Genomic DNA, 27,843 nt, shown 5'->3' on the forward strand with positions numbered 1-27,843 from the left:
CCGTAAGGATGGCCGCTTGTGAGGTGTTAGCCTCTCTCCTCTCCGGTCTTCGTTCAAACTGTCACGATTCTGTCAGGGCAGAGCCTTCAGCACAGCCGCTGTACAGAAGAGGACTCAGGGCCTGCACATCTGTGACCACCCAGCTGACATGAAGCAGCTGCTTCCAAGACTCTAATCAGTGTCTGTATGATCGGCCTTCAAGCTGGGGCTGGAGGAATGACCTCATGTGTGTGTGCTGAAAGGGAGTCTGGGATCTTTCCAACCAGCCAGGGAACGGTTGCTGCAGGCAGCAGGGAGAGGCGAGAGGCGAGAATAAATGTATCCCTTCTGACTGACCATATGTAAACATAGTTGGTTTATATTGATGAATCTATTAGATATAATATTTAATTATTATTAGCCTATATTTGTGTATATTTGTACTTATGTATGTATATAGATCTGTATATACGGATGGATGGATGGATGGATGGATGGATGGATGGATGGATGGATGGACAAACAGGTGGATGTAACTGAAATAATCTAGTCACAGAAGGGGACAGATAATGTTACAGTTTAAAAAAAAATCTTTGTAAGGAGCCTAGAATCTGTGGATTGTAACAATCTAACCTTCCTACTGGTCCAGGTTCTTCACTTGGCCAAAGGACCATCCCTAGGAAAGCAGCCTCACCTTAAGCCCTGCTAGAGAGAGAGGTGGAATAATTCGTCCTGTAATGAGACTTCCGGAGTCCTCGCCCCTAGGGAAGCAGCTTGCTGGCCCCAGGGCTGCAGTATCCCACATGTGTAGCTTATAAACCTGAATTATTTGGAGAATTCTAACTTTCCCTTTCCTTCTTCCTATCTCTTTTCTAAGCATACTTTGCCTTAATACTTTGGGCTTTTTGCCCAACGTTTTGGACTTCCTTACTCTTTCTCTAACGCCTCTTTCTAGGCTGTATGGCTACTCACTCACCACCTGTCTGACTTCCATTCCAGCCTCAATGGAACAGACTGTTTTTTTCTGTTGCCTCCTCTGGGCAGCTAGCCCACCCTGTTTTGTTTGTTTGTTTTTAACTCTGATAAAATTATTCGTGGACTCCCATGTGAATTAATTCTTAAATTCTTTTATTAATGAGACTAACCCCAGGAGGGATCCCTAATGTCCCCTTTACCAACACCATATGATTCTGCTTATGTGAAGAACCTAGATTAATCAAATGCATAGACCATAGGAGAATAGTCATTGTCAGGGGCTGAAGGGAAGAAAAAGTGGGGGGAAAGTTCTTTTACCTGTTGGTTTGTGCTGGGGACTAAATTCAAGGCTGCACAGACTGACTCTACTACCCTAAGCTTAAGTCATTTTAATAGATACACACTTTTAGTTTTATAATAAAGTTCTGAAAAGAAGTGGTGATGGATGAACAGCAGTGTAGATGTACTTAAGATATAACTGGGGCTGGAGAGATGGTTCAGTGGTTAAGAGCACTGACTGCTCTTCCAAAGGTCCTGAGTTCAATTCCCAGCAACCACAGGGTGGCTCACAACCATCTGTAATGGGATCCAATGCTCTCTTCTGGTGTGTCTGAAGATAGTGACACTGGATTCACATATATAAAGTAAATAAATATTTTTTTTAAAAAGACATAACTGACCTGCACACTTTCAAATGGCTAATGTTGTAAGTCTCATGCTGTGCATGTTGTAGCACATTTTTAAAAAGCACTGGAAGATAACCATGTGATAAAAGAAATATATATTTGGAGTGAGGCCAATGTTACAGGGAGCTCACCAGAGATGACCACTTAGATATAGTCTATCACAGATTGAAAGTTGGTTTTGTTCGTTTATGTGTATGTTTGTTTTGTTTTAGGTTTGGGTTGGGTTGGGTTGGGTTGGGTTGGGTTGGGTTGGGTTTTTCAGGACAGGGTTTCTCTGTAGTCCTGGCTGTCCTGAAACTCTGTAGACGAGGCTGGTCTTGAACTCAGAGAGCTGCCTGCCTCTGCCTCCAGGGGGCTAAGATTAAAGGCCACACCACCATGTACAGATGCCAGGAACTGCGTTCAAGTATTCAGGACTCGAGCATACCTGTGGGAGTCAGGGTTGGCCCTAAGATCACACAAAAGTTAGCTAGGCTGCTGTAAAATGCAAGCAGCATCACTCAGAAGGATGGGTTTTACTGAATGAGATGCAATGCTCAAGATCTAGTGGGGGGAAAGTCTGGAGTAAATGAACATGATAGTCTGGGGAATTCAGATGAAGCCTGGCCCTACAGATAGTAAAAGATCATCAGGGTTATAACCTTCATCTATTCCTGGCATTCCTGGTAGTAAATAGCTACTTCCTTTGAAGAGGCATGTTTAGTTTATCCAGTTTTCCCTGCTGCTTGTCTGTGTGCAGAAGGACCTCTTGCCCTTGACAATGCAGGTGTCATGATGCAGGTAGACCATCATAGCCTGTAGGGAATAATGCACTATCTCAGGGATAGCTGTGGTTACAGTTTGGGGATGACTCACTCCACCTACCATTTTAGATATTTTTCTCCAACCAACTGAACTGATAGAGACATACAGGAAGACATAATCACATAGTGTCTTCACATAGTGAAGACAACCAGGAGTGGCCACCATGCGTACATGTGAACAGACCAGGGGAGTCCAGCGACATCTCACAGGGATCCTGGACACAGGATCTACAGCCACATCTGATCTCCCTCTTATGTCCTAACCAAATGGTACCTCCTCCAGACCAAACTTACCTTTAGAGGTGTTCAGACCAGAAGACTTGTGTCAGGTGCCTCTGGAACACACGACAGCTGGCAACTATGGGTCAAAGATTTTTCCCAGGACTGTCTCAAGTTGTGCACTGCCTGGAAGTCTCCTGATGGCATCCTCTTCCCTGCTCCTGGGAGTCAAAGCCCCTAAGTGTCTGGATCTAGTCTCTGTAGAATCTTACTGGGGCTTCCAAAACATTGAGGGAAGCCAACCAGAAATGATCACTCAGACACAATATATAGCCAATTGAAAGTCTTTATTTAGATATCTGGGACCACACTCAGGTATTCAGGACCCAAGTGTAGTACCAAGTGTTTATGATAATGGCCTTTTGTTTGGTTGGTTTTGGTTTGGGGTGTTTTGGTTTTGGTTTTGGTTTTTGTTCATGTTCTTGTTTTTCTTTTCTTTTTGCCAAAACCACATCCCAGTATTTTGGTTTTATGCAAGCAAGCAGTTTAACAGAAGCAAACTTAGCTGGTGCATCTTGACCTTGGGCTCTTAGAATAGAGTTGGGTAATTTTCCACAGAATTTTCCAACAAGGAGATCAAACTTTAGTTAAACCAGAAATGATCTCAGCAAAAATACAAGATGAAGAAACCTATGTACCAGCTTGCCCTCCATACCAACTAGGTTTAGACTACACCTCTACCAATCATTAGTTTAATAGCAAATGTGTATGTATTTCTGTGTTACAATTCAACCCCAAACTTGGCAATGTGAAACAAACAAAAAAACAAAAACAAAAATTTTATCAGTTGTCAGTTTCTGAAAATCAGGAATTTGGGCAGGTCTTTTGGCTAGGTGGTTCTGGCTCAGTGTCTCTCCTGGTCTTTCAGTCAGTGGGAGCTAGATCATCTGGGAGCTGTGTGAGCATCTCCCTCTGTAGACATGAGGCTTCTCACATGGTCTGCCTCACAGGCTGACCTGGGCTTCCTAACAGCCTGACAGCCTCAGGACTACTGGACTGCTAGAATTTACATCAGATTCTCTGATCTAGCATTGAAAGCTATGCAGTATAACTTCCCATTGTCTCCCTATGTTCAAGGGAATATGCATGAGACCACACTATGTGTATGTTGCAGGGTGGGAGTAAGGTAGGGTGATAGGAGTGAAAATCAGAACCCTGAACCCAGTTAGTACCATACACATCCTACAGACTTCATTCCTGAAAGAAAATAGTAAGATTCCAGAGTAGAAATTGACCAACTGAGTTCTTCAAACCAAATCCAGCTCATTGGTAGAATGTATGCCTATTCATTTTCATATAAAATATAACTGTGCCACAGGTAAATTGGACACACACACACACACACACACACACACACACACACACACACACAAGGGGAAGAAGCCAGCTAGACTAGAGAAGAGGCTATCATCCTGAAAGCTCCATCTTGGGAACTTGGAGCACAAAGAGCTCTTATGGAGAGGGCAAGGAGAGTTCAGGAACCCAAAGATGAATGAGTCTGTAACTTGGGCCATGTCTGCCCTTCTCGTCCCTGGCCAGTAGACCTTGACCCTCTGCGCTGCTTCTATAGTTCATCTGAGAGATTAGTCTTCTGGCAATTACACCCCACAGAACTTTATATGCTTGTGTTACTTATGTATAGAACTAAGAAACAAAAATAAGGAATGCATGCTGATGTTAGCTGACAGTCTTCATCTCATTCGGAGTCTATAAATCTAACAATTCTGTAGCAGTGAGCATCTAAGTCACTCCGGTATGGTACCAAGCCAAAGCAGGGGAGGAGGCCCTGCCAAGGACTGTCTTCAAAGGCACACATTGTTTGTTGATAACTCTGTTTTATAGTACAGGTTATCTAAACCCAAACTGGAGAGCAAATAGCATAGTCTGTTTCTGACAAGGAGTTCTTTACTTCAGGAGACATGGGAAGAGAAGGATCACATGAACCTAACTTGCAGCTTTCTTCATTCAACATAGCTACTGGTCCAGACACTAGAGCCTGCATCCTGAAAAGGGCACTGAACAATCCTGGCATCTCTGGGATGCTGTGTCATCACAATGTGTCTGGAAGCAGAAAATTCTTTAATCTTTCCCTTTCAGCTTCCCCTGCCCCCTCTATGTACAAGATAAGATCTAGCTACACAGTCCAGATTGACCTGGAACTAGCTACATAGTCCAAGCATTCCTCAAATTCACAATCCTCCTGCCTCAGCCTCTGGAGTACTAGGATTACCAGTGCATACCACCATGACTTACTCACTTTCAACTTTAAAAAGACATCTAGTTATTCCTCTACTTAATAACAAATAACCACAAGATCATCTTTGTAAACATTTAGATGTGCCCAGGTAGAAACACCTGGATGCCGCTTTTGGGTTCGTGAGTATGTGGCTTTTGAGCCTATCTTTTCCTCAGTTTTATGAATGAACTATATTATTAATTAACATTAATTATTACATTGTTTGTTGATATATCACATTATGTTGATTGTATTGTTTATAAATTCTTTCATAAACTTGATAATGACAGTTTCCTGGGTTCTTCCCTTTCCCTTTGGTACTGGAGACTGAACCTAGGTCTTTAACCATGGTATACTGACTCTTGAGAGCCTGAGGTTAGAATAAATTGAGTTCCAGGCCAACCTGTACTACCCGGAGGGGCTCTTTTCTCAGAGAGGTGGGGATCTAGTCCAGCTGTACAGCTTTTACAATTTGTACTGTTTATTATTAGGATGCACGCGCACCACGGAGTGCCACAGTGAAAATATGAGGTCAGAGGACAACTCTGGGGTGTGTCGTCTTTGTCCACCATGGGTTTCAGGTTTGAACAGCACCAGTGCTCTGGCTAGCTGAGCTCTCATGGCCGACAGCCAGAGAGTTCCTGCCCCGTACCTGGATCCAATCCCCAGCATTTCTAAGTTAGTTAAAACCTACGCCATATTCATTTCCTACTCCTAAAGAGCTGTCTGGCCTCGGTATGGTCTCTTCGCTTCTTCATTATGTGAGGCCCAGACTGGCTTCAGAGTCACCGTGTAGTAGCCTAGACGGGTCTCGCACTTCTTATCTTCCTGTCCCCGCTTCTCAAGGGCTACCAACCCAGATGGAGAGGAAGCCATTCTCATCTTTTCACAGCCCTGGCCCCTGAATCCCAGCTAAGAAAAGTGATGTTTGTGAGTACTACAAATCTGCTAGTCTGAGGGTTGAAGGTCAGACAATGCTAGTCTGAGGGTTGAAGGTCAGACAATGCTAGTCTGAGGACTCAAGACTGGGACAATGCTTGAGTGGCACCTTCTAACCCTAACCCTATGATACAGGGGAAGATTCTTTCGTGTATTACATCATGCTGGGCAGGGTGAGGATTTCTGGAATACGGTTTACACCTCTTCTCTGTCCTTATATGGAGTTTGGGTGTATCTCATAGAACCAGATGGATGGTAACAGGAATTTTGCAAGGCCCATGCTATGGAGATGTCATAATACCAGGCAGTTAGCTGTCATCTCTGGCCATGCTGGTTGCAGCTGGTTTTGAGTTGTCTTGAGTTTACTGTTGTGCCCCCACATGGATCCCGCTGTGAGACAGCTCTGGGCCTGTGTGGGCCTATGGCAGCCGTGCCTGTCCTAGACATTAGCTGAGTGATAGAGGAGCCTTTCATCTTTCAAGAGTAAGAAAATGAGTTCTGAAAAATCAACCTTTCAACGTTGGGGGTCGGGAGGTTACAGCCGAGCAAGAGAGAGGAGCTAAGGAAGCATTCAGGTCTGTTCGGGGGACGCATGAAGGTTTGCTTCTCAGGAAACGTGGATGCTGCTTCCTGGACCACTACTGTGTGGGTGACCCTCCCTCTCGTCTGCAATAGCCATGGCAGTTGAGGAATGTCATGACTTTGGAGGGCGTGTGCCATTTAGCAGGCAGAAGACTCTCAGAAGTCACTATGGCTACATATCAGATCCAACCAGCTTTGACCAGCTCAACAGAAGAGGGACTCCAACCATAAAGACATCCTCTCCACAGAGAAAACCAAGATGAGGGTAGAGCAGAGAGGGAATAAGTCACCTAGGCAACACACACAACATATCTGCCAATGGAATGCCCACTCGCAGACTTAAATTCAGAAGGAGGGGCTGGAGAGAAGGCTCAGTGGTTAGAGCACTGACTGCTCTTCCGGAGGTCCAGAGTTCAATTCCCAACCACCACATGGTGGCTCACAACCATCTGTAAATGGGATCCAATGCCCTCTCCTGACACGTCTGACTGACAGCTACAAAGTACTTATATACATAACATAAATAAATCTTTAAACCATCTCAGAAGGAACTGATAACAGAATATGGTAACTGGCCAGTCAGACCAGAAGAACAGAGTTCCTGCTTCCCGGAGACCAGCCATTTGGAAGGACAGTGCGGATGTCTTCCAGCAGGTGGCGACACCCACACTGATACCTGGACCAAGAGTCTCCACGGTAGGAATCCCAAGGCAAAGTGAGGAAACTTGATTGGTCAGGAAAAGGGCGATCTGAGACCTGAAGGCAGAATGGGGAAGTGGGAGTTTCCTCAGCTCCATATGAGATGAGATAGCTTCCTCGGGGGACATTTGTAAGCCAGGGTTTGTAAGTACAGGCTGTGGGTTCCACATTTTCATTGTGGCCCCAAGTATGTACGACAGTTTGAACTCAGGGACAATAATTGATCATACAGGATGCCCAATTAGAAAACACTTTTAACAAACAAAAGCATTTGACCTCTCCCCTACTTTGTACAAAGACCCGGACAAACACACTTCATGCAACAATACCATTCCTAACCACAGGGCACTCTGGTATTTCTATTTAAACACTTTCAAAATAGTGAAACTGCATGACTCACTCAGTTGATCTCATGACTCATTAATAAATCACAGCCTGGAGGTGTAGAAACCTGAGGTAGGAAGTGACACTCCGGAGAGGAATTAATAAATAGAAAGATCCAGAGACCCAGAAAGGGGCAAACAGGACACAGAATAAATCCAGAATGAGCTAAGAGACAGGAGGTCCAGAAAGGTTGTGGCCAGAATTCTGGCTTGAACAGTGGGTTCACAGAGGGCATGGATTTGGGGCTAGACAAGGAGAAGAGAGATAAAGAGTGGTTTGGTTTGGTTTCAGCCTCACCTCTATTTTTTGGTTAAACCCAAATGCATTCTGTAATTTAAGGTGTAACCAAAGGGCAGCATTATATAATTAAAGGAATTTTCCAGCTTTATTAACATAGGAACTGAAATGAGGGCACTGACCAAGAACCCTGTGTACAGGTGTAGGCCTAAGGACCACTCAGAACAAACAAGTCTATTAGAGACTCTGCTGTGCTCCGATGAGGTGACATCAAGCCTTACAAGGCTGAGAATTCAGACATTAGGTAGATCATGGTCTATTTAGCAACTTCATGTTTCTGCATCAAATTTAGAGTTCACAGCCGCTGGTCTGGGACTCTTCCGGCGTTTCTTAGGGTTAACTAAGAGATAGAAACGCTGTGGAGTTTATTCTGCACGCACTCCCTCGAACGGAGGCTCAAAGGACGTCCTTCCTGTCTCTTTTTCACAGCTTCCTCAGTCCCAGGCTTCCTCCAACCAAAGCTTTTCTTCTGCAAAGCCTTGAGGTGACTGTCGCTTGTTGCTAATGGAAGATTTGGAACAATGGGTGTTTCTGAGCAGGGTTTATAGAGGCGGTCTCGTCTGTGTCCTGGGGGAGATTGTAAAAGAGATGTCACCCGGGGTTCCTTTGTGTGGTTGGCATTCCTCCCTCCCGAGAGGAATTCCCTTACAGAGCTGGGATTTAAAGTCGATTTCTTGCTCTCCGTACACTTTTTTATCCCACCGCCAGAGCAAAGAGCAACAAATGAGTCACTCGGGGCTCGGGTAACTTCCTTCCCTGCTTAGCAAGGCAATGACTTAGCTATTTACATGTAGAAGGGAAGGCTCCTACTTAAAGTTTCTGGGATTATTCCCAGCAGCTGAGCCCCTTTAGCTGACAGTTAGGAAAACTGGTTAACCCCTAGTGAGGGTGCCTAGCCCCGAAGCTGTTTTCCTCACCCCCCTTTCCTTGATTGGCTCACTTTCTCTTTTAAATCCAAGGACAGAAACAACACAATTTCGAGCTGCCTTAAAACTTCTCCCCTCCCCCCTCCCGGTTTCTGGGGAAGGACAGCAATTCTGGAGCTATAATTACAGCCCGAAAAGCTTGGCCTAGCTCCACCCTTAGGAGATTAGGCTAGATTTTATAGCCTCTCAGCCAGGTGCCCCGGGTGACAAGACTAGCCTTTATCTGAGGGCCTAGGAGGTTATCGGCAACTCAAAAGGGCTGAACCTCGGGGCAGCAGCCGTCAGAAAGGTTCTCTGCTCTAAGGTTTTATTGGTAGTTGATTGCCTCGGCACACCCGTCCTTCTTGCCTAGGGTTTTCCTTCATTCCAGGTCTTGTGATTTCTGTTTGGAATGAAAGCCACAGGGACTGGGCAGTTTCAGAGATGAGCGAAGTCAGCCTGGAGCCTGTTCCAGCAAGTCACCAAGCCCTGCACCCAGGTTTCCAATGTTCACGGTTGCCTTTTGGATGTGTTCTTTTTACAGACATTTCTTTATTAAGAAAGGGCGCACATCAAGGTTAGAGGCCACTTGGCTGGAGCTGTTTCCTGCCCTGTCGGTTTCCAGGGACAGAACTCAGGTTAGCAGCTTGGCAGTTTTAAGTGAAATTTACCCACCGAATAGCTGTCAGGCCAAAGTTACTATTTAACACAATCTGACCTACGATAATAAGAAATCTCAAAGAAAAAAATATTGCCTTTTATTTTTATGGTTCATTTTAAAAACAAGAATATAATCCACACCAGGAAGTGGGAACGGGGCTTGCTTGGGGTCATAAGCATGTGGAGTGTTTGATCAGTCACCCGGGGAAATTCTAACATGTCTGTCTACCCACACATCAGTTTGAAGAGATTGTTTTGGTAGTGCTGGGGGTGGGGCTCCCCAGATGCTAAGCAAGCTTATACCAGAGGCTGTATACACCCCACCTCAGTTCATTCTGCTGTGGGTGATGCAGCCAACCATGATTTCAGCATTGCCTAAATCTAAACCAGCACACAGAGACACACACACAAAGATGATCCCTGTAGACTTCCAATGATTGAAAAGTTGGTTTTGCAAACAAACTGCTGCCAAACGGCCCCCACAGGACCTACAAGTGGACCCACCCGCCTGTCAGAAACAAAAGAAAAAAAGCTATCTAGGAAGTTGGCCTGTGGATGAGGAAGAGGGAAAACGTGGCTCAGACAGCACAGCCCAGATTACACAATGTTTATCTCAAAAGACACAGCATGCAGTGCCTTTGTGATCTAGACATCACCCTAACCTCTGGAAAGAGACAGAGAAAAGGACCTTCCAGGGACCCCATCATTACAACAAAAACTAATCAAGTAAGTCTCATGTGCTAGTAAACCAGCCGACACCCAGAACTGTACCAAAGAAATACCAGAAGAACGCTGAAGAGGCAGAGGTAGGAGGATCATGGGTTCTAGGCCAGCCTAAACTAGACTTTTAAATTGGGTGTGGTGGCTCATGCCTTTAACCCCAGCACTTAGGAAACAGGCAGGCAGATCTCTTTCAAGACTAGCCTGGTGTACAGAGGTCTAGGCCACCTAGGGCTACATACACTACACAGTGAAACACTGGCTCAAAAAATTAAAATATTAAAAACCTTTTATACTATTAGTGCTCCAATACAGAAGCCCTGCCGGAAGCTCCAGTTACAAGAGTTGGTATGTGGGTTTGAGACAGACCTCCAGCCACATTTCTGAATGACATCACTCAAAATCTGACCTTGAACGTACATTTTAGACCTGAGGAAGCAAACTACTAACGGTGTGCCTACAGCAGGAGCTTCCCAGTTACTACCAAGTCTTGAATCACTGTATGTCAGCGGTTTACAGTCTCCGGGACAGAGCATCCCAGCTGTCGGCAAATTTCCAACCTGTCCTCGGACAGCACTGTCACAAGAGAATCTTGTCATTGAGACAGTGTGTCATCTAGCCCAGGGTGGCCTTGAACTCACAATGTAGTGGAGGCTAGCCTTAACACCCGATCCTCCTGCCTCTACGTGTCTAGTGCTAGGATTACAAGCGTTCACCCACCATGACCAGCAGATACAGTGGCGTGTCCAAAAGATAAGTAGGCTTTGGTGGGAAGAACAACTTTCGGGCCAGCTCTACCCTGGAAGAGCTGGGGAAAAGCACTCTCTCTCTTGGCCTCCTTTTTATCTGCTGGCTATACCCTCCTCTGCCAGGTTGTTTTGGAATTTAAAGAGACCAGCTACAGCCTTGGATTCATTAACACTCGGTGAACAGGGATAGAGTAGCTTGATTTCAAAGGAACTGTAAGGTTCTTGGGGTTTGTTTTGTTGAGCTGAAATCTTGGCAAATAGCAAGCATCCCTGTCCTGCCTGTCTCCTGTTTCCCAAGGCATCCCTACACATGGTAGGTGTGTGTGCTGCACCACTGAGGTACCCCAGGGGGCCAGGGCAAGTGCAGCCTTTAAGGAACACCTGGAGAGTTTCTTAGATTTGTGTCCTGTCAGTGAGCAGCTGAAGAGAGTCTGTCTGTCTCAGGGCTGCTCTTGCTGAGTATGCATAAGGAACAGGCATCCTTTCTCTGAACCACAGAGGCCAATACAGATTAACCTGCTTAGTTCTCTCTTTGAAAGGGGAGGGTTTCCAAAAGGAAGGAGTGAAATGAATAATTAAAGAGCTTACCCTATACAGCCCAGGGCTGCTTGCACTTCCCACCGGCCCGCCTTCAAGACCCTGAAGAAACTAACCATAACCGGAAGAAAGGTTTCCTTTCTGGCTTCTTCACAAATCCTGTTATCCAAGGCATAGAATTCCTGACCACATTCCTCGGGCTGCTCTCTGCCCAGGCCCTGGGACAGTAGAACATTACCCAAGTCAGTTAGGACTTAGCAAGCCTGGGATTCCATAGACTTGTGAACAGGCCTCTCCCTTCCTGAAGCAACACAGAGGAATACCACACCAAGGATAACTTTCCTCCCATCCAGGAGCGAGATATGGCCTTGGCCCGAGGAAGAGTGGATCTCAGCTGAGATCTGTTTATTAGACCCTGGCAGGCAGACATTTGTGGTTCCATTTGGGCTTGTCCTAATACTCAGGACTCCAAGACAGTTCAGTTGAAATGAGGTAGAAAAGGGTTCTTGGAAAGATACCGTGATAAAACCCAAACCGTGTGACCTAAAATAAGGAATTTTCAGGCCGGGCTGAAGATGCAGCTAAGTTGGTAGTGTTCAACTAGCATGCACAAAGTAGTGGTCACAGTGCTGTGTAAAAAAGGCTTGATGGTCCATGCCTGTAACCCCACCCCTTAGGAGGTGAAGGCAGGAAAATCAGAAGTTCAAGGTTCTCCTCAAGTACCAGGCCAAACGACGAAAGGGAGAAGGGAGAGCTACTACAGGGGCATGTCTGTAATCCTGACACTTGGAAAGAGTCTGGAGGATCAGGAGTTCAAGGTCAGCTTCGACTACACAGCGAGTTCTAGGCTGGCCTAGGCTCTAAGAGACAAGAGCCCAACAATTAAGAGTAGAAAGAACTAGTGGGGGCAAGAGGTCACACAGACATGGGAGGTTTGATATCCTGGGCCAATCAGCAGCATTCTAATCGGACTGAGTGTGCCACCAGGCAGAGACAAAGGAGGATGCTGAGACCACAGGAGAGAGTAAAGACTACGTTCCTCACGTTGATGATGCTGAGACTGGAATCCCAGGCCTCAGACACGGATGGCTCATGCTCTTTGGCTGCACAACCACCTCAACCTCATAACATTTGACATACTAGCTCCATGGCTGACTAGTCATAGCTGAACTTAGCTAGCACTTGACCAGTGCCAAGAGAAGTTGGCACTAGTGACAGCTGGCTATGTAGTTGCCCTTTAATATCTTTGGAAGGTCGACTCTGGATCAACCTCATGCACGGTGTGTTTACCAGAACATTCAGCTACTGTCTTGTATAGTATCTGCATATAGCCTGTGCCCATCCTACAACATACTATAAGTCATTTTGAGATTACTTCTTACAAAAATTCAATTTATTTCTAATTACAAATGCTTTATAAATGCTGCTTTTTAATTGTGGGTCTAGAGATCAAGCCTAGGACCTACCCCATACCAGCTAAGCACTCTACTACTGATATAGACATATATATATACATATACACATCATATACATATGTGCATCATGTACATAAACATATATACATATACATCATATACATATGCACATCATATACATATACACATATACATCATATGCATAAGCACATACACATCATATACGTATACACATACACATCATATACATATACACATACACATCATCATATACACATACACATCATATACATATATATATATGCCCATGCACATATACATCATATACATATGCACATCATATACATATACACATATACATCATATGCATATGCACATATATATCATATGCATATGCATATACATAAGCACTCTACTACTGATATAGACATATATACATATACACATACACATCATATACATATATATGCCCATGCACATACATATCATATACATATAAACATACACATCATATACATATGCACATATACATCATATACATATACACATATACATCATATACATACGCATACATATACATATACATAAGCACTCTACTATTGATGTAAACCTGTAAGTCTCGCTCTGGATGTCCTGGAACTTGTTATACAGACTGCAAAGGCCTCAAACTCCCAGAGATGCCCCTGCCTCTGCTTCCTGAGTGCTGGACTTACAAGTGTTTGCCAACCTATCTAGCTAGAGGTTAGTTTTTTGAGACAAGTATTCAGCTTGTAGCACAGGCTGGCTTTCTGTTTGCAATGCCCCTGCTTCAGCCTCCTGAATGCTAGAATGATGTAAGCAAACACCAAGCGTTGTTATTCTGTACATAGAGGATAGCAAAGAAAAGTCTGTGTGTATTCCGAAATGAGCCAATTCAAGCCAGACCAGATTAGATTAAAGAAAGGTTTGATGGGAAATGAGGTAGAAAAGGCAAATTCACTGGCTCCCAAGGACTTAGGCCAGGAAAGTTGGCCATGGAGGGGGGGTGGTCAGGAGGAGAGAAAGGGTGCCCAATCAAAGAGAGAAAAGGAGAAGAAAGAGACCAAAATGTCTGGGTTATATAGGGAGGGGCTTCTGGGGGAAGGGCAGCCCAGTCCCTGGACTGGAAAGTTCAAGGTTGGGGGCAGGGTATGCCTGGTAGGGACTGAAGGATTCTGGGAGAACCTGGAGGCCAGGTCTGCTTTGATATGTACAGTATATGTTTCAGTACCTTGTCAAGGGTCCAAAACCAAACCACTGAACTTCTGATTTCCTGAGTGCTGAGGTACAGGTGTGTGCCACCACACCCAATGGGCAGACATCTTTCATCAAAACTCAGTCTGCCCTGAGGGCTTGGTTGACCAGCTGCCCAAACAGGAACCTTATATAATTCTGTCGCCCTGACCTTGGGGCCCCACATCTTCCCCTTCTGTAAACAGTTCATTTAACTCAGGAAGACCTGCAGGCCAGGCTGGGACATATTTGAAAAATATACATAAGATTACAGATGCTGAAAAAGAAAAACACACACACACACACAATTCCCTGAGTGTAAGAGGAAGTGACTGGGTCTGAGTCAGCGTAGAAGTCAGTCGGTAAAGTCATGGAACAAACGGGAATGAAATCTCCCTGGTGATGAGCCTGCCAAGGCCGCCGTCTGTGTGAGCAGCTGACTCAACAGCACCTGTTGGCAGAGCCAGGAAGATGGAGGGCTTGCTCCAGATTGCGTTCCCTGCTGGGAACAGCCCCGTGCCTTGGAAATGAATGGTCCCGATGACTGAAATGTCCCCATTTCAGCACAGGTGCTCTGCTCTGGAAAGGCTGCAGTCTGCCAGTGGCCCTACCGAGCTCACTCAGACTGCAGGGCTGACCTTTGACCTTCCACGATCTGGGCAGAAACAACTCTGACTGGCTCATGGTTTCAGGAACGAGCTGTTTTCAGCTTCTAGCTTTATTTGATTGTCAAGCTTCATTAAGGTCTGTATCACAGGGCCCAATCAGACCTTAACCCCTGGGCCTAGCCTTCTGAAGAGACACCACCAGCATCCTTCAGGGTTCTCTAATTTAGTTAATTAATGAACGTTTCTGAACAGAACAGTTACTTTGATCTGAACCTCTTAGCTTCCGGGTACCATCTCCAGATGCACAGCCGGACTGGCAGGTCCGGCGGGACAGCAGCAGCTCAGAGCTGGACCTCCAGTACTGCCCAACATTGGAAGGGAGTGGGACAGCGTCTAAGATCAGACAGCCTAAAAACACTGCCTCTGGCGTTTTCCTGGGTGTAGCTGCAGTCTGGGAAGCTGGGCTGGCAGTGTGGAAATCTTGAGAAATCCTTACACACAGGAACCCAGCAGGGCTGATTAGGAAAACTTCAGACCCAAAAGGTGTCTGTATGTGGAACATACATCAAGACACACAGGCAAGATGGGAGTCCTCACAGTCGTCACGTTTTGTTGGTGCTTTTTCAAGACAAAGCCTGAGTAAGGAGTCCAGGCTGGTCTTGAACCCTGATCTTTCCACATCGGCTTTAGGAGGAAGAAATCACAGGCTAGAGCCTGCGATGCTTACCAGACCTCGTTCCCTCACTGATTCTAGGGGATCGGAGTGCAGAGGTTTCATTCACCGGATAATTGTCAGTGTGCTTAAATAAAAGCGTAGACACTCTGAAGCTGGGTCTGCTGGCTCACCTTTAATCCCAGTACTCAGAAGGCAAAGGCAGAGGCAGATCTCCTAGTTCAAAGCCAGCCTAGTCTACGTAGTGAGTACCAGGACAGCCAAGGCTAAATAGTGAAACCCTATCTCGAAATCCACAAAAAAAGAAGACATTCTGAATGGATTCCAGCTCTTTACGAGAGACAGGCAGCACACTTCCACAACACTTACCAGCAGGAACTGCGGCGAGTTCCCAGTACGTGCGTGTGGTTCCGATGTTGGCCAGCAGGGGACGCACAAGAGCAGGACAGCCTGCAGCACTTAAAGTTTGTTTTCCCAGACTCTGTATCGGGAGGGAGAAGGTTGGGTGCGGGGGCAGTTAGGAGCCGTGCAGCTGGCTCCAAAACAATCCGTTTGTTCCCTGAAATTATCCCACTCGCCTTTTAGAAGTCAAAGGTTGCCACGTTACCTGTTGCCAGGTTCCTAAGAGTGCTCAGGGGAAAATGTGGGTGAGAATGGCCCTCCTGAAGCCTGGTGGGCAAGCTTTGCCCAGCACTGGCGCAGACATTTGCAGAGCAGCTGCGAAGAATCTGAGCGTTGTTTGGTTGCAGGTCTGACAGAGGAGTGGCTGCGTCTTACATCATTTCCAGGCATCAAGTGCCTGGGGCTTTTTCCCCCCTCTTTTAATGATTCATAACTTTCAGATCCCTCCCCTCCCAGGATTTCTGTACATTGCACGCTCTGTGCAAACCAACCACGCCTCCGGAATCCCAAGTTTTGTAGCAACCTTTTAGTTGGGAATATATATATATAGAGAGAGAGAAAGAGATGAATCCCAAACGTTGCGGCCCAGAGACAAGCCTTTTCTTTCTTCCTGTCTTCTGAGAACAATGTTTGCTTGATTAGCCCGGTGCTGGGGCTCTCCCTCGAAAAGGCGGGGGCTATCAGTTGAATAGATCTTCAAACCAGACATGCTGAGGCTTGGGGCATTTGTCTGGCATTAGGAAGTGTCTGGGATCCCGGTAACCACCAACTGGCGAGGGTGTGGATGACTGCAAGAATTATTGCCAGTCCCTCCCTCCCGGCGCGCTCAGAGTCGCTTTTTTTTTTTTTTTTTTTTTTTTTTCATTCAGTGACAGGGAAAAGAGTTTTCCGTGGAGGATGCCTTGAGTGGAAAGCATTCGCATGCAGCCTCCGCCCTGCAGCCAGAACGCACACTGACTACTGTGAGGTGGACTGGCAAGCGTGCCTGGTCCTTGCCTCTCACCTCAAGCCACCACGCTCTCTCTGGGTGGCCTGGAGAGGAGGAAGCTGTAAATATTTTTGAAATAGGGCAGTAACTTTTCCATGTGGACTCTGTTGAGCAGAGTTTCTGCAGTGTTCTGTTAATTTTTTAGAACTTATATATACTTGGGTATTTTCCCTTTTTTAATTTTTTTATTGTTTGTTTGTTTGTTTGGTAGTTATGAGGACTAAAGGCAGGCCTTTTTTTTTTTTTTTTTTTTTTTTTTTTTTGAAACAACAAGGTTTTTATACAGCCCTGGCTGTTCTGGAATTTGCTGTAGCCCAGGCTGGCCTCAAACTCACAGAGATCTGCCTGCTGGAAAGACGGCTCAGTGATATCTAGTCCCAGTACCCACAAGATGATTTCCAGCCGTCCCAATACCAGCTGCACAGAATCCGATGTATTTTTCTGCTCTCCACAGGCAGCGTGCATGCATGTGGTGTACAGACACATGCACGGGGCCAAAAATCATACACATAAAAAGAAAATTGACTGATCTGTGCCTGTATGATCCCAGGAACTGAGTCCTCAGTACAGAATAACGTCCTTCTGCTCCATGTATGAACAATGTGTGACTACACATCTTACCTATTTTTTGTTGTTTGTTGTTTATGTATAATAGTGTGTGTATGTGTGTATATACATATATATATATATTTTTTTTTTTTTAATCTAGACTAGGATGGCATCAAACTCACAAAAATCTGCCTGCTTCTTTAGTGTTAAAGCACTGAGCCGGGCGTTTTTGTTGTTGCGCTGTTAGAACTTATTTATTTTGTATGTGTGTGGGTTTATGCACACCATGCTGTGTATGTGCAAGCAGAGGACAACTTCTAGGAGTCAGTTCTTGCCGTCTGCCCTGAGGACTCACTCGGGCTGTGACGCCCCACAGCTGTCGTGTTTGTGATGGAGCCATCTCTCAAGCTCATGCTGGTTTGCTCTTTTCATTTCTTTGTTTTACATGCACACGTGTGATCTCACGCTCGTGCTCTGCTGTGCATGTGAAGATCACATAACTTGCAAGATTTGGTTCTGTCCACCGTGTGGAGTTTGGGGTGAGCAAGTCAGGGCTTGCTTAACAACTGCTTGTATACAAATTCAGTGTAGTCGCAGGCTGGGGCGAAAGGCTTGGTTAGCAAGCTTGTGGTCCTGGGTTCAAAGATCTCATACCACAGAAACAGCACCAGTAAAAGTCTCTTAGGAAAACGTGTTTACATATAAAAAAGGTTCTTTGACTACTGTACACCAGATTTTGGTGTTTTTTTTTTTTTTTTTTTTTTGTTTGGGGTTTGTTTGTTTGAAGCAAGGTCTCATGTAGCTCAGCCTGGCTCAAACTCACTGTTTAGGCAAGTTAGGGGCTTATGATCCTCCTACCTCAGCCTCGCTAATGCTGAGAATATATGCTATCTCCCCTCCGGCTCTGAGTAGATTGGTGGGGTTTATGCTTTGTTCTTTATATGATGGGTGTTTGCCTGTGTGTTCCTGTGCACCACATGTGTGTAGTGCCCACAAGACCAGAGAGGATGGTGAGCCCTCTGAAATGGTTGTTAGCTACCATGCGGAGGCTGGGAACTAAACCCTGGTCCTATGCAAGAGCAACAAGCACTCCTGGCTTCACAGCCACCTTACAGCCCCACCCACCTCTTATGTTTTTATCTGTAGTCTCTCATGGGCTCTTACTCTCTGACTCTCTCTGTCTCTGTCTCTGTCTCTCTTTGTCTCTCTATCTCTCTATCTCTCTGTCTCTCTCTGTCTCTCTTTGTCTCTCTATCTCTCTCTGTCTCTGTTTTTCTCTGTGTCTGTCTCTGTCTCCCTCCCTCTCTTTCTCTGTCTCTCTCTCTCTGTCTCTCTCTCTCTCAGTATGTGTGTGTTGTATCCACAAACGTGTCTGCAGATACAAAGTAGCATACACACAGAATACACACAGAAGCCAGAGGAGCACAGAGGCAGAGACAGGCATCATGCAGGAAACACGGTGTAAACATGGCAGGACTGTTGCTGTACGTTACAGAAAATGAAATGAGTTTCTTCTGCACGAATCTGGTTGTTTTAGATCTTGTTGTTTGGGGTTTTGTTTGTTGGTTTGTTTTTGGGGTTGGGGTTTTTGGGGGTTATTTTTGGTTTTGGTTTTTTTTTTTTTTTGGAGGGGTTCTTTTTTTGAGAATACTTTATTAGTTTCTAGAATCAAACTCACATAATTTGATTATTGGCATACAAGGAGAAAGCAGGGGAACTCAAAGCAAGTAGTAAATAAATAGCCTAGAAGAGCAGACACTGTGTGCTTGGGTACTGACTGTGTGCTGAGATACTCACTCTGTGCTAGAGTACTGACTGTGTGATGGAGTGCTTACTCTGTGCTGGAGTACTGACTATGTGCTGGGGTGCTTGCTCTGTGCTGGAGTACTGACTGTGTGTTGGGATACTGACTATGTGCTGGGGTACTGACTTGTGCTGGGGTACTGACTGTGTGCTAGGGTGCTCACTGTGTGCTGGGGTACTTACTCTGTGCTGGGGTACTGACTGTGTACTAGGGTGCTCACTGTGTGCTGAGGTACTGACTGTGTGCTAGGGTACTGACTGTGTGCTAGGGTACTCACTGTGTGTTGGGGTACTTACTCTGTGCTGAGGTTTGAGTGAAAAACAGTGACCTCACATTATAAAGACATCTTAGAAGGCATGTCATGGTCTGACGTCATTACATGCAGGTGGGAGTGGACGTCCTAATCATGGCCCTCTCCGTTCTTGAACCTCTTCGGGTCTTCAAACACACGACTGACAGCAGCTTCACAAGCTTGGCTACCACTTTACTTCTGTCTGGGAGGCAAGAGGCGGCACGGCAGGGGTTAAAAGTACAGGGAACGACCTTGCCTGGCTGCTCTGGTTTCCTGACTTAGCCAGACCCTTGCCTGTGAGCCGGGGGCTGAGTCTGCGTCTGAGTAGGCACTTGCTCTCACTCTCATGGCACCAGCAGCTTCTGCTCATGACTTATTTCTCAGAAGCACTGGGGGGTGGGGAGAGGGAGAGAGAAAAGGTGAATTGAATTGCTTATCACTACTGTTCAAACCCTAACCCTGACGGTACACATACGTGGAAAGTTTCCCATAGTATTTGCAGATCATTGGACCGCATAACTAAGGTGACCTCATTCGATGATGTATTCACCTGTCTTCCAGAGCATGTGATACTGTAACAGGACAGTGCTGGGTTCCTTCCTTTGATTCCCAGGCAGTCCGTGGGAAGGACAGTGCCAGCATTGTGCTCCTTCTTTCTTTTATACTTGAGGGAAGCACTGCAGATCACAAGACGGCAGAGCACGGGACAGAGAACAGGGCCCTCTTAGGATTCACCATGGGACATTTTCTCGGTGGCCTTTCGGGAAGCATGGTCAATGCAGGAGTGAGGTGGTCGGGGTGGCAGCTAGGACCCAAGCTGAATCTTGTGGGTTTGCTGTAACCATGGGGACCAGCCCTGTGTGCCTGGGGAAGGTGTGGGAAGAGAACGGAGAAGTGGTGGGAAGAAACGTCAGACCACTGCACTGGGCTTGCTGTTCACTGGCAGAACATCGCACTTGAACGTGCTTTTTCTCTTCCCTTTTCTGAACTGTGTTCCATACATAGGATGCTGGGAAAAGGCCACAGTTTTTCCGCTTGCTGAAAACTATGACCAGATGGGTGTAGAGGGGTTGGAGCCCCCGAAAAGACCTGGACAAATGGCAGCATTCAGACATTTGCCTTGGTGAAGTGTCTTGAAGGAAGGCTTGGGGTGGCGCTTCAAGGCGCGGCATAATAGAGAGCAAACAAAAGCTCAGAGGCGACCTATGACTGAGTGTACAGTTTGTGTGCGGGTTGGGGTCTTAGTGAGTGGTTGTGCTCAGCAGAGTTTCTGAACAAAAGCTTATATGGTGCTCACCTATACAAAAAGGAAAACGGGGATCTGGGCAGGGAAGAAAAGTCAAATAAGTAGGCCACAGGCAGACACTACGAAGGATGAAAATAAAGGTATTGAGAGGCAGGGAGGAACTTAGTGTGGACCAGTATGATCCAGGAAGCTACGGAGGCTGACATGGCCCAAGCTTGTCAGGGTGCTTACTAGAATCAGACTGCACACAGCAGACGGCTCACAACCTCTCTTTTTATTACCAATCACCCAAACCATCCGTAACGAGCTGCATTGCTGAGCATTGGTTGTATTAACTGCTCCCCCAAGAAGACAGAGCTTCCCCTCACTTTCAACCTTGCTGCCTGAGACAGTTTCTGCAGGTGGCCAGTCATATCTAGTTCATGATTTATAGCTTCCATTTCAGAGGTGGGTATTCTCCAGTCTCTCCCCCTCACTGCTTCGGGTGTGTTTACCCCATAGGGGGTACATATACCCCACCCACCCACAGCCGCGTTGTCACGTTTAATATCAAGAGTGTTTTGTGTGCCCTGATCTCCGATGGCTGTCCCTGACGATACGCAGAAATCACAGTCTTTGCTTTTGCTGTCTTCCAGTGTCATCTTGCATTACAACATATAAGAAGACACCACCTCCAGTCCCACCCAGAACTACCACGAAACCTTTCATTTCTATCACAGCCCAGAGTAGCACAGAGTCTGCGCAGGATGCTTACATGGACGGGCAAGGCCAGCGCGGAGACATGATCAGCCAGTCTGGCCTCAGCAACTCCACCGAAAGCCTGGACAGTATGAAGGCTCTCACGGCTGCCATCGAGGCTGCAAACGCACAGATCCACGGCCCGGCAAGTCAACACATGGGCAGCAATGCCGCCATCACCACCACCACCATAGCCACCGTCACCACCGAGGACAGGAAGAAAGACTTTAAGAAAAACCGATGCCTATCTATCGGGATACAGGTAACTGCTCCCCGTACCTTGAAATAGAACCCACTGAGAAGTGTGCCTCTTTCTCTGTGTGTGTGTGTGTGTGTGTGCGCGCGCGCACGCGCGTATGTATGTGTGTGTGTGTGTGAGTGTGTGTGTGTGTACGTGTGTGTGTCCATGTGTGTGTATGTGTGTGTGTTTTCTAGAAAATCATTTTGTTGTTGGGGATGAGAGAGCTATGTTGAGGAGGTGATGTTCAAATTATTAACAGAAGGAGTAGCTGGGTCAGGTGGTGCATGCCTGTGATGTCAGCACTCAAAAAAGCTAAGGCAACACAAACTGAGGCCAGTTGTAGTGGCACAGACCTTTAACTCCCAGCATAGGCAAAGCTCTGTGAGTCCAAAACCAGCCTGGGTAACATAGCAAGATTCTGTCAAAAACAAGAAACAAAAGGTTGAAAGTTCAAGGCCATCTTAGGACAGTTTAGACTATTATATGTCTTTCTTAAAACAAATCAAAATACTAAAAAGAAGAAGAGGAGGAGGAGGAAGAAGAAGAAAATTACATCTGTCATTACTTTGTTTGTATATCAAAGTACCTTTAAGTGTCTTGTGTGCATTTTGATTGTCAAACGGAGTTGAGGCGCTGCGGCTAAGCATAGTTGCTTCTCTTGCCAAGGACCTGAATTTAGTTCTCAGCACCACATGGTGACTCACAACCCTCTACAGTGCCCCCTGCTGGTCTCCTCTGCATCGGTCATCCATGTGGTGCACACGTACAGGCAGGCAAACTCGAATATATTACAAATAAATAAATAAATGTTTTTATTGAAGTATTTTTCTATGGGCTATATTCTGATTATGGTTTCACTTCAAGCCTCTCTCTCTTCCTCTCCTTCTCTGTCATTAGAAATCAGACAAGCACATAAAAATAAAGTAGAAGCAAACAGACCCGAACAGGACAAAACAAACAGGAAAAAAAAAAAAAAAACAGCTAAAGAAAAAGCCTAAGGACCACACAGAGGTACAGTCACACATTTGCATATACTAAGCTCCCATACAAAACACCAAATCAGAAAACATAGTCTATAAGCAAATGACCTGTAAGGTTTAAAAACAAAATCATTAGAAACAAAAACCTCCAAACACCATCGAGTTTGTTTTGTGCCTGGCCTGGGGCCTGCCATTAAGTGTGGTGTGCGTACCCAGTGAGACTCCATTAGAGAAAACAGAGCTTTCTTTGCAAGCAGCTGTGGACTGGAGATGGGTTCCGGGCCAGGAGGGAGCTGAGTGCCCACTCTTCCTCTCAGCGCTGGCATGCCATCCAGCCCACACCCAGTTGGCCCTGTGACTGTTGCTGTCTGGAAGACATTGTTTGGTGTGCTGCGTGCTGAAGAGGGTGGGGGCCAGCAAGATAGCTCCGAGAGTAGACTATTCTCTGCCAAGGCTGACGGTGGGAGTTCAGTGTACAGAATCCAAACCTACAGTGTGTCTGCATCTCCACTAGACTGCTGTGGCACACACATGCCCATTCTCACACCCTCATGCGTGAACACACTCACATAATACATGTACAGAAATCACCCACACACGTTCATGAGCACTCACATCGTTCTCTCTCTCTCTCTCTCTCTCTCTCTCTCACACACACACACACACACACACACACACACACACACACACACACACACGTGACCTTGCACTCTCCCCCTCACGCACACACACATGCATTCAGACACAGGCACATACAGCTGATACAAATGCTTGTAAAAGTGTGCACATTCAGACACACGTCTGGGGTGACAGGTAACAAGGATTGGTAAAGGTGTGTGTGTCTGTGAATCGCTGGGGCCATTAGGTTGCCTTGTGCCTAATCCTGTTGAAGCACCGTATGGGAACAAAACGTCCGTCATCACGCACAGACGTGGGAGGCCAGCGGCAAAGTGACTGTCGAGGTAGAAAGCAACCGCTAACCCCGCATCATGAGGAAGGAACGGAATCAGTCTTGAGGTCATTGTTGGCTATTTAATCATGTGTTCATGACAATACAGTGGCCAGCTCGGACACTTCTCAGATCACCAGTCTCCTTCCTCACAGGGGGAAATATGGAAATATTTTATTATGTTGTAAATTTTCTAAAATAACACCTAGCTGATCTTGCTTTGGTTTTTTTTCTTTTTTAAATTGGATAGTTTATGTATTTACATTTCAAATATTATCCCCTTTCCTGGATCTCCCCCATCTCCTCTAACCCCTTCCCCCACTTTGTTTTTGTTTTTTTATTTTTTTTTAAGATTTATTTATTATATATAAGAACACTGTAACTATCTTCAGACACACCAGAAGAGGGCATCAGATCCCATTACAGATGGTTGTGAGCCACCATGTGGTTGCTGGGATTTGAACTCAGGACCTCTGGAAGAGCAGTCAGTTCTCTTAACCGCTGAGCCATCTCTCCAGCTCCAACTTTGGTTTTCTTAAAATTGCATTTTATGTGTGTGTGTGCCTGTGCATGCCCACGTACATACCCACTGGCAGTAACACGCATGAGGAAGCCATGGCCCACTTCCAGGTCTGATTCTCTCCTTCTACCACATTGGTCCCGGAGATCAAACTTGGGTCATCGGGCTTTTCAGTAGGTTCTGTCACCCACTGAGCCATCTCACCAACTCTTCCTTTGCTTTTACCCCCATCTGGGTGGCCCTACACCGGTCTCCTTCCATCAGAGAAGATGCATTCCTGTCTGTGGTGCCTTCTGTAGGTGCCTGTAGTCAGTCCCTTCTCCACACGGAACCTGCTCTCGGCACATCTGGAAGCCAAGCACATTTTTCACTCTACAGTTGTATCTTCACAGCCCATTCTGAAAAGCTCACTTTTCAGGGACAATCTTTCTCTCACAGAGGGAGATCAGAGACCCTCCTGTAGTCTCCAGGTGCAAGTGGTCAGTTCTCCCTAAGAGCTCGGGCGTAGATGCCACCGTGGGAATCAAAAGTCTGAGTCACCCCTGTCCGAATCTCTGTTCCCACTAGAAGCTAAATTTCCCTCTTATCCTTAAAGGATCTAATCCTCCTTTTTTCCCCTATCAAATAATGGGATTGTATCAGGAACACTAGGATGGAATGAAGATTTTTTATTTTTAATTTATTGTGTGTATACAAACAGCTTATGGCACACAAGGGGTGGGAGGAGCTCGTGTAGCACGCACACGTGCACACGTGAACACACGTGCAGGTCAGGAAAGTACTTGCAGGAAGGGATTCTCTCACTGTGTGAGCCCCAGGAATGAATTCAGCTTGGTAGGCTTGGCAGGGTGCTTTTTCCCAATGAGCCATCTTGATCACCCAAGGATAGTGGTTTTAAAGCTCTAAATTCCAGGCCTGGAAGATGGCTCACCCTGGGCCATACCACAGACATGTGCAGTCTCGATTCCTGTGAGGGTTACTGTTTAGTGGACACGGGTCTTTGGGATTCTGGTCAATTCTGCGGTGGCTGTGTGTGGCGGCTGCACAGCAACAGGAAGGTGCTCGGTGCCTCTCAAGCATGCATGTCCCCACGGTTACAGTGGGAGCTAATGTCACACACCTTCGCCATGGTGATTACAGTGGCCACTTTTCTGTCTGACACTGAGTTAGCAGCAAAGAATAGCAGCTTGCTTTATATCCTAAACATTTACTTCATTCTTTTCCAAACATCTTTGTCATTTTCAATAGCTTATGCGTTTTTATCATCTAAAACTCAAATCATTGTTTAAATTTTATTTACTGTGTGTGTGAGTGTGTGTGTGTGTGTGTGTGTGTGTGAGACTATACCTGAGTGCATGTCTGTGAACCATGTTCATGTGGGAGCCTGCAGAGGTAAAAAAGAGGACGCTGAATGCCTTGGGACTGCAGTTATGTGCTGGGAACTGTACTTTTAGTCTCAGCAAGAACAATGAGTGCTCCTAACCTCAGAGCCATCTCTCTAGCCCCCAAAGCTTACATATAGGTTTGATAAGACTCCTTGATCAGTTATGATCAATACACAATTAGTTCACTTTTTGACGGAAGTCAATACACTCAATATTTCAATACACTGATATAAATATTCTAGCAAATACATATTTTACTTAATCCTTATTTTTGCCCTGGCATTAGGAGTTGGTTCTCTTTCCAGCAAGTGGGTTTTGGGGAATTAAACCCCCATTATCAGGCTTGGTAGCAAGTACTTTTATATGTAGAACCATCTCAACAACCCATTTTTTTTTCTTTTTCTATTTTTTTAGACAGGGTTGGTTTCTCTGTGTATCCCCTGGTTGTCCTAGAAATTGTTCTGTAGACCAGGCTGGCCTCGAACTCACAAAGATCTGCATGCTTCTGGCTCCTGAGTGCTGGGATTACAGGGGTGCACAATCATACTAGGTTGATATGGTGCTGAGTATCCAGCCCAGGGCTACGTGATTGCTGGGCAAGTGACCCACCAACTGAGGTATACGTGTCTCCATCCCCCTTTCTGCATTTTCTAACTTCCAAGAGCACATTTGTTTGTGACATTCTAATAGAGTATACTCACAAGAAATTACATAGTTACCCCTCGATATTCCTGTGTTTGGTATACACAGACTCAATTAACCACAGTTCCAAACTTTGTTTTAAATGTTCCTGGGGTGGGAGAGGTGGCTCAGTGGTTAAGAGAATTTATTTCTCTTCCAGAGGACCTGAGTTTGGTTCTCAGCACTCACAGCTATAACAAGCCCTAATGGGTTCAACACTATCTCAGGCTTCCACAGTAGCCATTCATGTGACATGCACACAGAATTACATGAATAATTATGAATGTTTAGAAAAGTGCATCTGGTTGGGTGTGGTTATACGTGCCTTTAATTTCAGCACTCCAGGAGGCATAGCCAGGCAGGTCTATGGAGCAATTTACAGGACATCCAAGGCTACATGGTGAAATCCTGTCTCAGAAAAACTAAAACAAAAGAAAAAAGTATGTCTGTATGGAACTTGTACAGACAATTTTCCTTTGTTATTTTAACTGTACAGTACACAACCGTGCACATCGCATAAATACTATTAAATGGACATGCTCTAGAGGTGGTCATGTGCAAGGGAGGATGTATGTAGTAAGTGGTAGGCGCTATGCTAGCTCATGTAAGAGTCTGAGCGTTCTTAAATGTGGATATCTGTGCCGATCCTAGAACCAGTTCCTGTGGAGACCAGTGAATGACTGTGCTTATAAATCGGTGGAGGAATCAGACATTTGTTAGCTTTGGAAGTAAATAAAACTGTGCTTTATTAAAGTCAGCAGAGTCAGGGACTAGAGAGGCAGCTAGATGGTTAAGCACACAGAGGACCAGGGCTCTGCCCCAGCGGGGACATAGTGACTTGACTCACAAGTGCCTGTAACTCCAGCGTCAGGGGATCGCCCTCTACTGGCCTCCCCACGCACTTGCACACATATGGTGCACATATATACAATCGGGCGAACACACATACACGTTAAAAAAAAGGTTCCTAGAAAACATTAGCAGAACCCGAGAGCAGGCTAAGAATGTAGTAATTGCTGCTATCGGATACACAATGTGGATCAAAGAGGTTGTACGTCACAGAACAGTCCCACCACATCCCAGAGGCCTGAGGTGAGAGCGCGTCTGCTTCTCTGGTGAGACGATGGAAACAACTGTTTGCTTGATGATTCCTTCAGGTGGACGATGCCGAAGAGCCGGAGAAAACGGCAGAGAGTAAGGCGTCCAGTAAGTTCCAGTCCGTGGGAGTGCAAGTAGAAGAGGAGAGGTGGTAAGTCCTCGGGGAGGCTGGAGGCGGCAGCACTTCCTGTCTGGGCGGTAGGAGGGTGGCACCGTCCTCATCTGTCCCCATCCCGTGTGAGTCCCTGCCACGGTGGCTGCGCTCATCCGCGGCTCTGCTTCCCGTCTGGGTGGGGAAGGTCCACAATATTTATTCATCCTGTGACAAGGCTGCCATCTCACTGCCCCTTCCACCACGTTTGGGAGTGCTTAGAGTCCCCCCACCCCTACCCCGTGCTGAAATCCTGGAGAGCACACCATTTGAGCTGAACTGTCTGTCCCCTTTACACAAACACTGGATGCCAAAGTTCCCTCCCTCCTCACAAAACATTTCGGCCATTTTTATATTACTGTTATTGGCAGTACTAATAGTATTGTTTTGTTGTCAAGGCGACAATGTTGTACTACATAAACCCGACTGACCTAGAACTCTA

General features: G+C 46.0%; 1 protein-coding gene across 19 annotated transcripts in view; it reads left to right on the top strand.

Annotated features, from left to right (window-relative positions):
• Window positions 1-27,843, top strand: part of DLGAP1 (DLG associated protein 1) — a gene marked incomplete at both ends in the record, with an annotated part of 276,037 nt that overhangs the window by 208,405 nt on the left and 39,789 nt on the right. For 15 of the 19 annotated variants that reach the window (XM_080936291.1, XM_080936302.1, XM_080936304.1 and 12 more), the window contains 2 exons: window positions 21,294-21,658; window positions 27,310-27,401. In XM_080936291.1, the coding sequence (XP_080792417.1) occupies window positions 21,294-21,658; window positions 27,310-27,401 (457 nt within the window). The remainder of the gene's footprint in view (window positions 1-21,293; window positions 21,659-27,309; window positions 27,402-27,843) is intronic. The other 4 variants (XM_080936303.1, XM_080936300.1, XM_080936299.1 and 1 more) reach the window with 1 other exon arrangement.

Source organism: Micromys minutus (assembly GCF_963924665.1).
Source record: "Micromys minutus genome assembly, chromosome: 23".
In the NCBI taxonomy this organism is placed as follows: domain Eukaryota; kingdom Metazoa; phylum Chordata; class Mammalia; order Rodentia; family Muridae; genus Micromys; species Micromys minutus.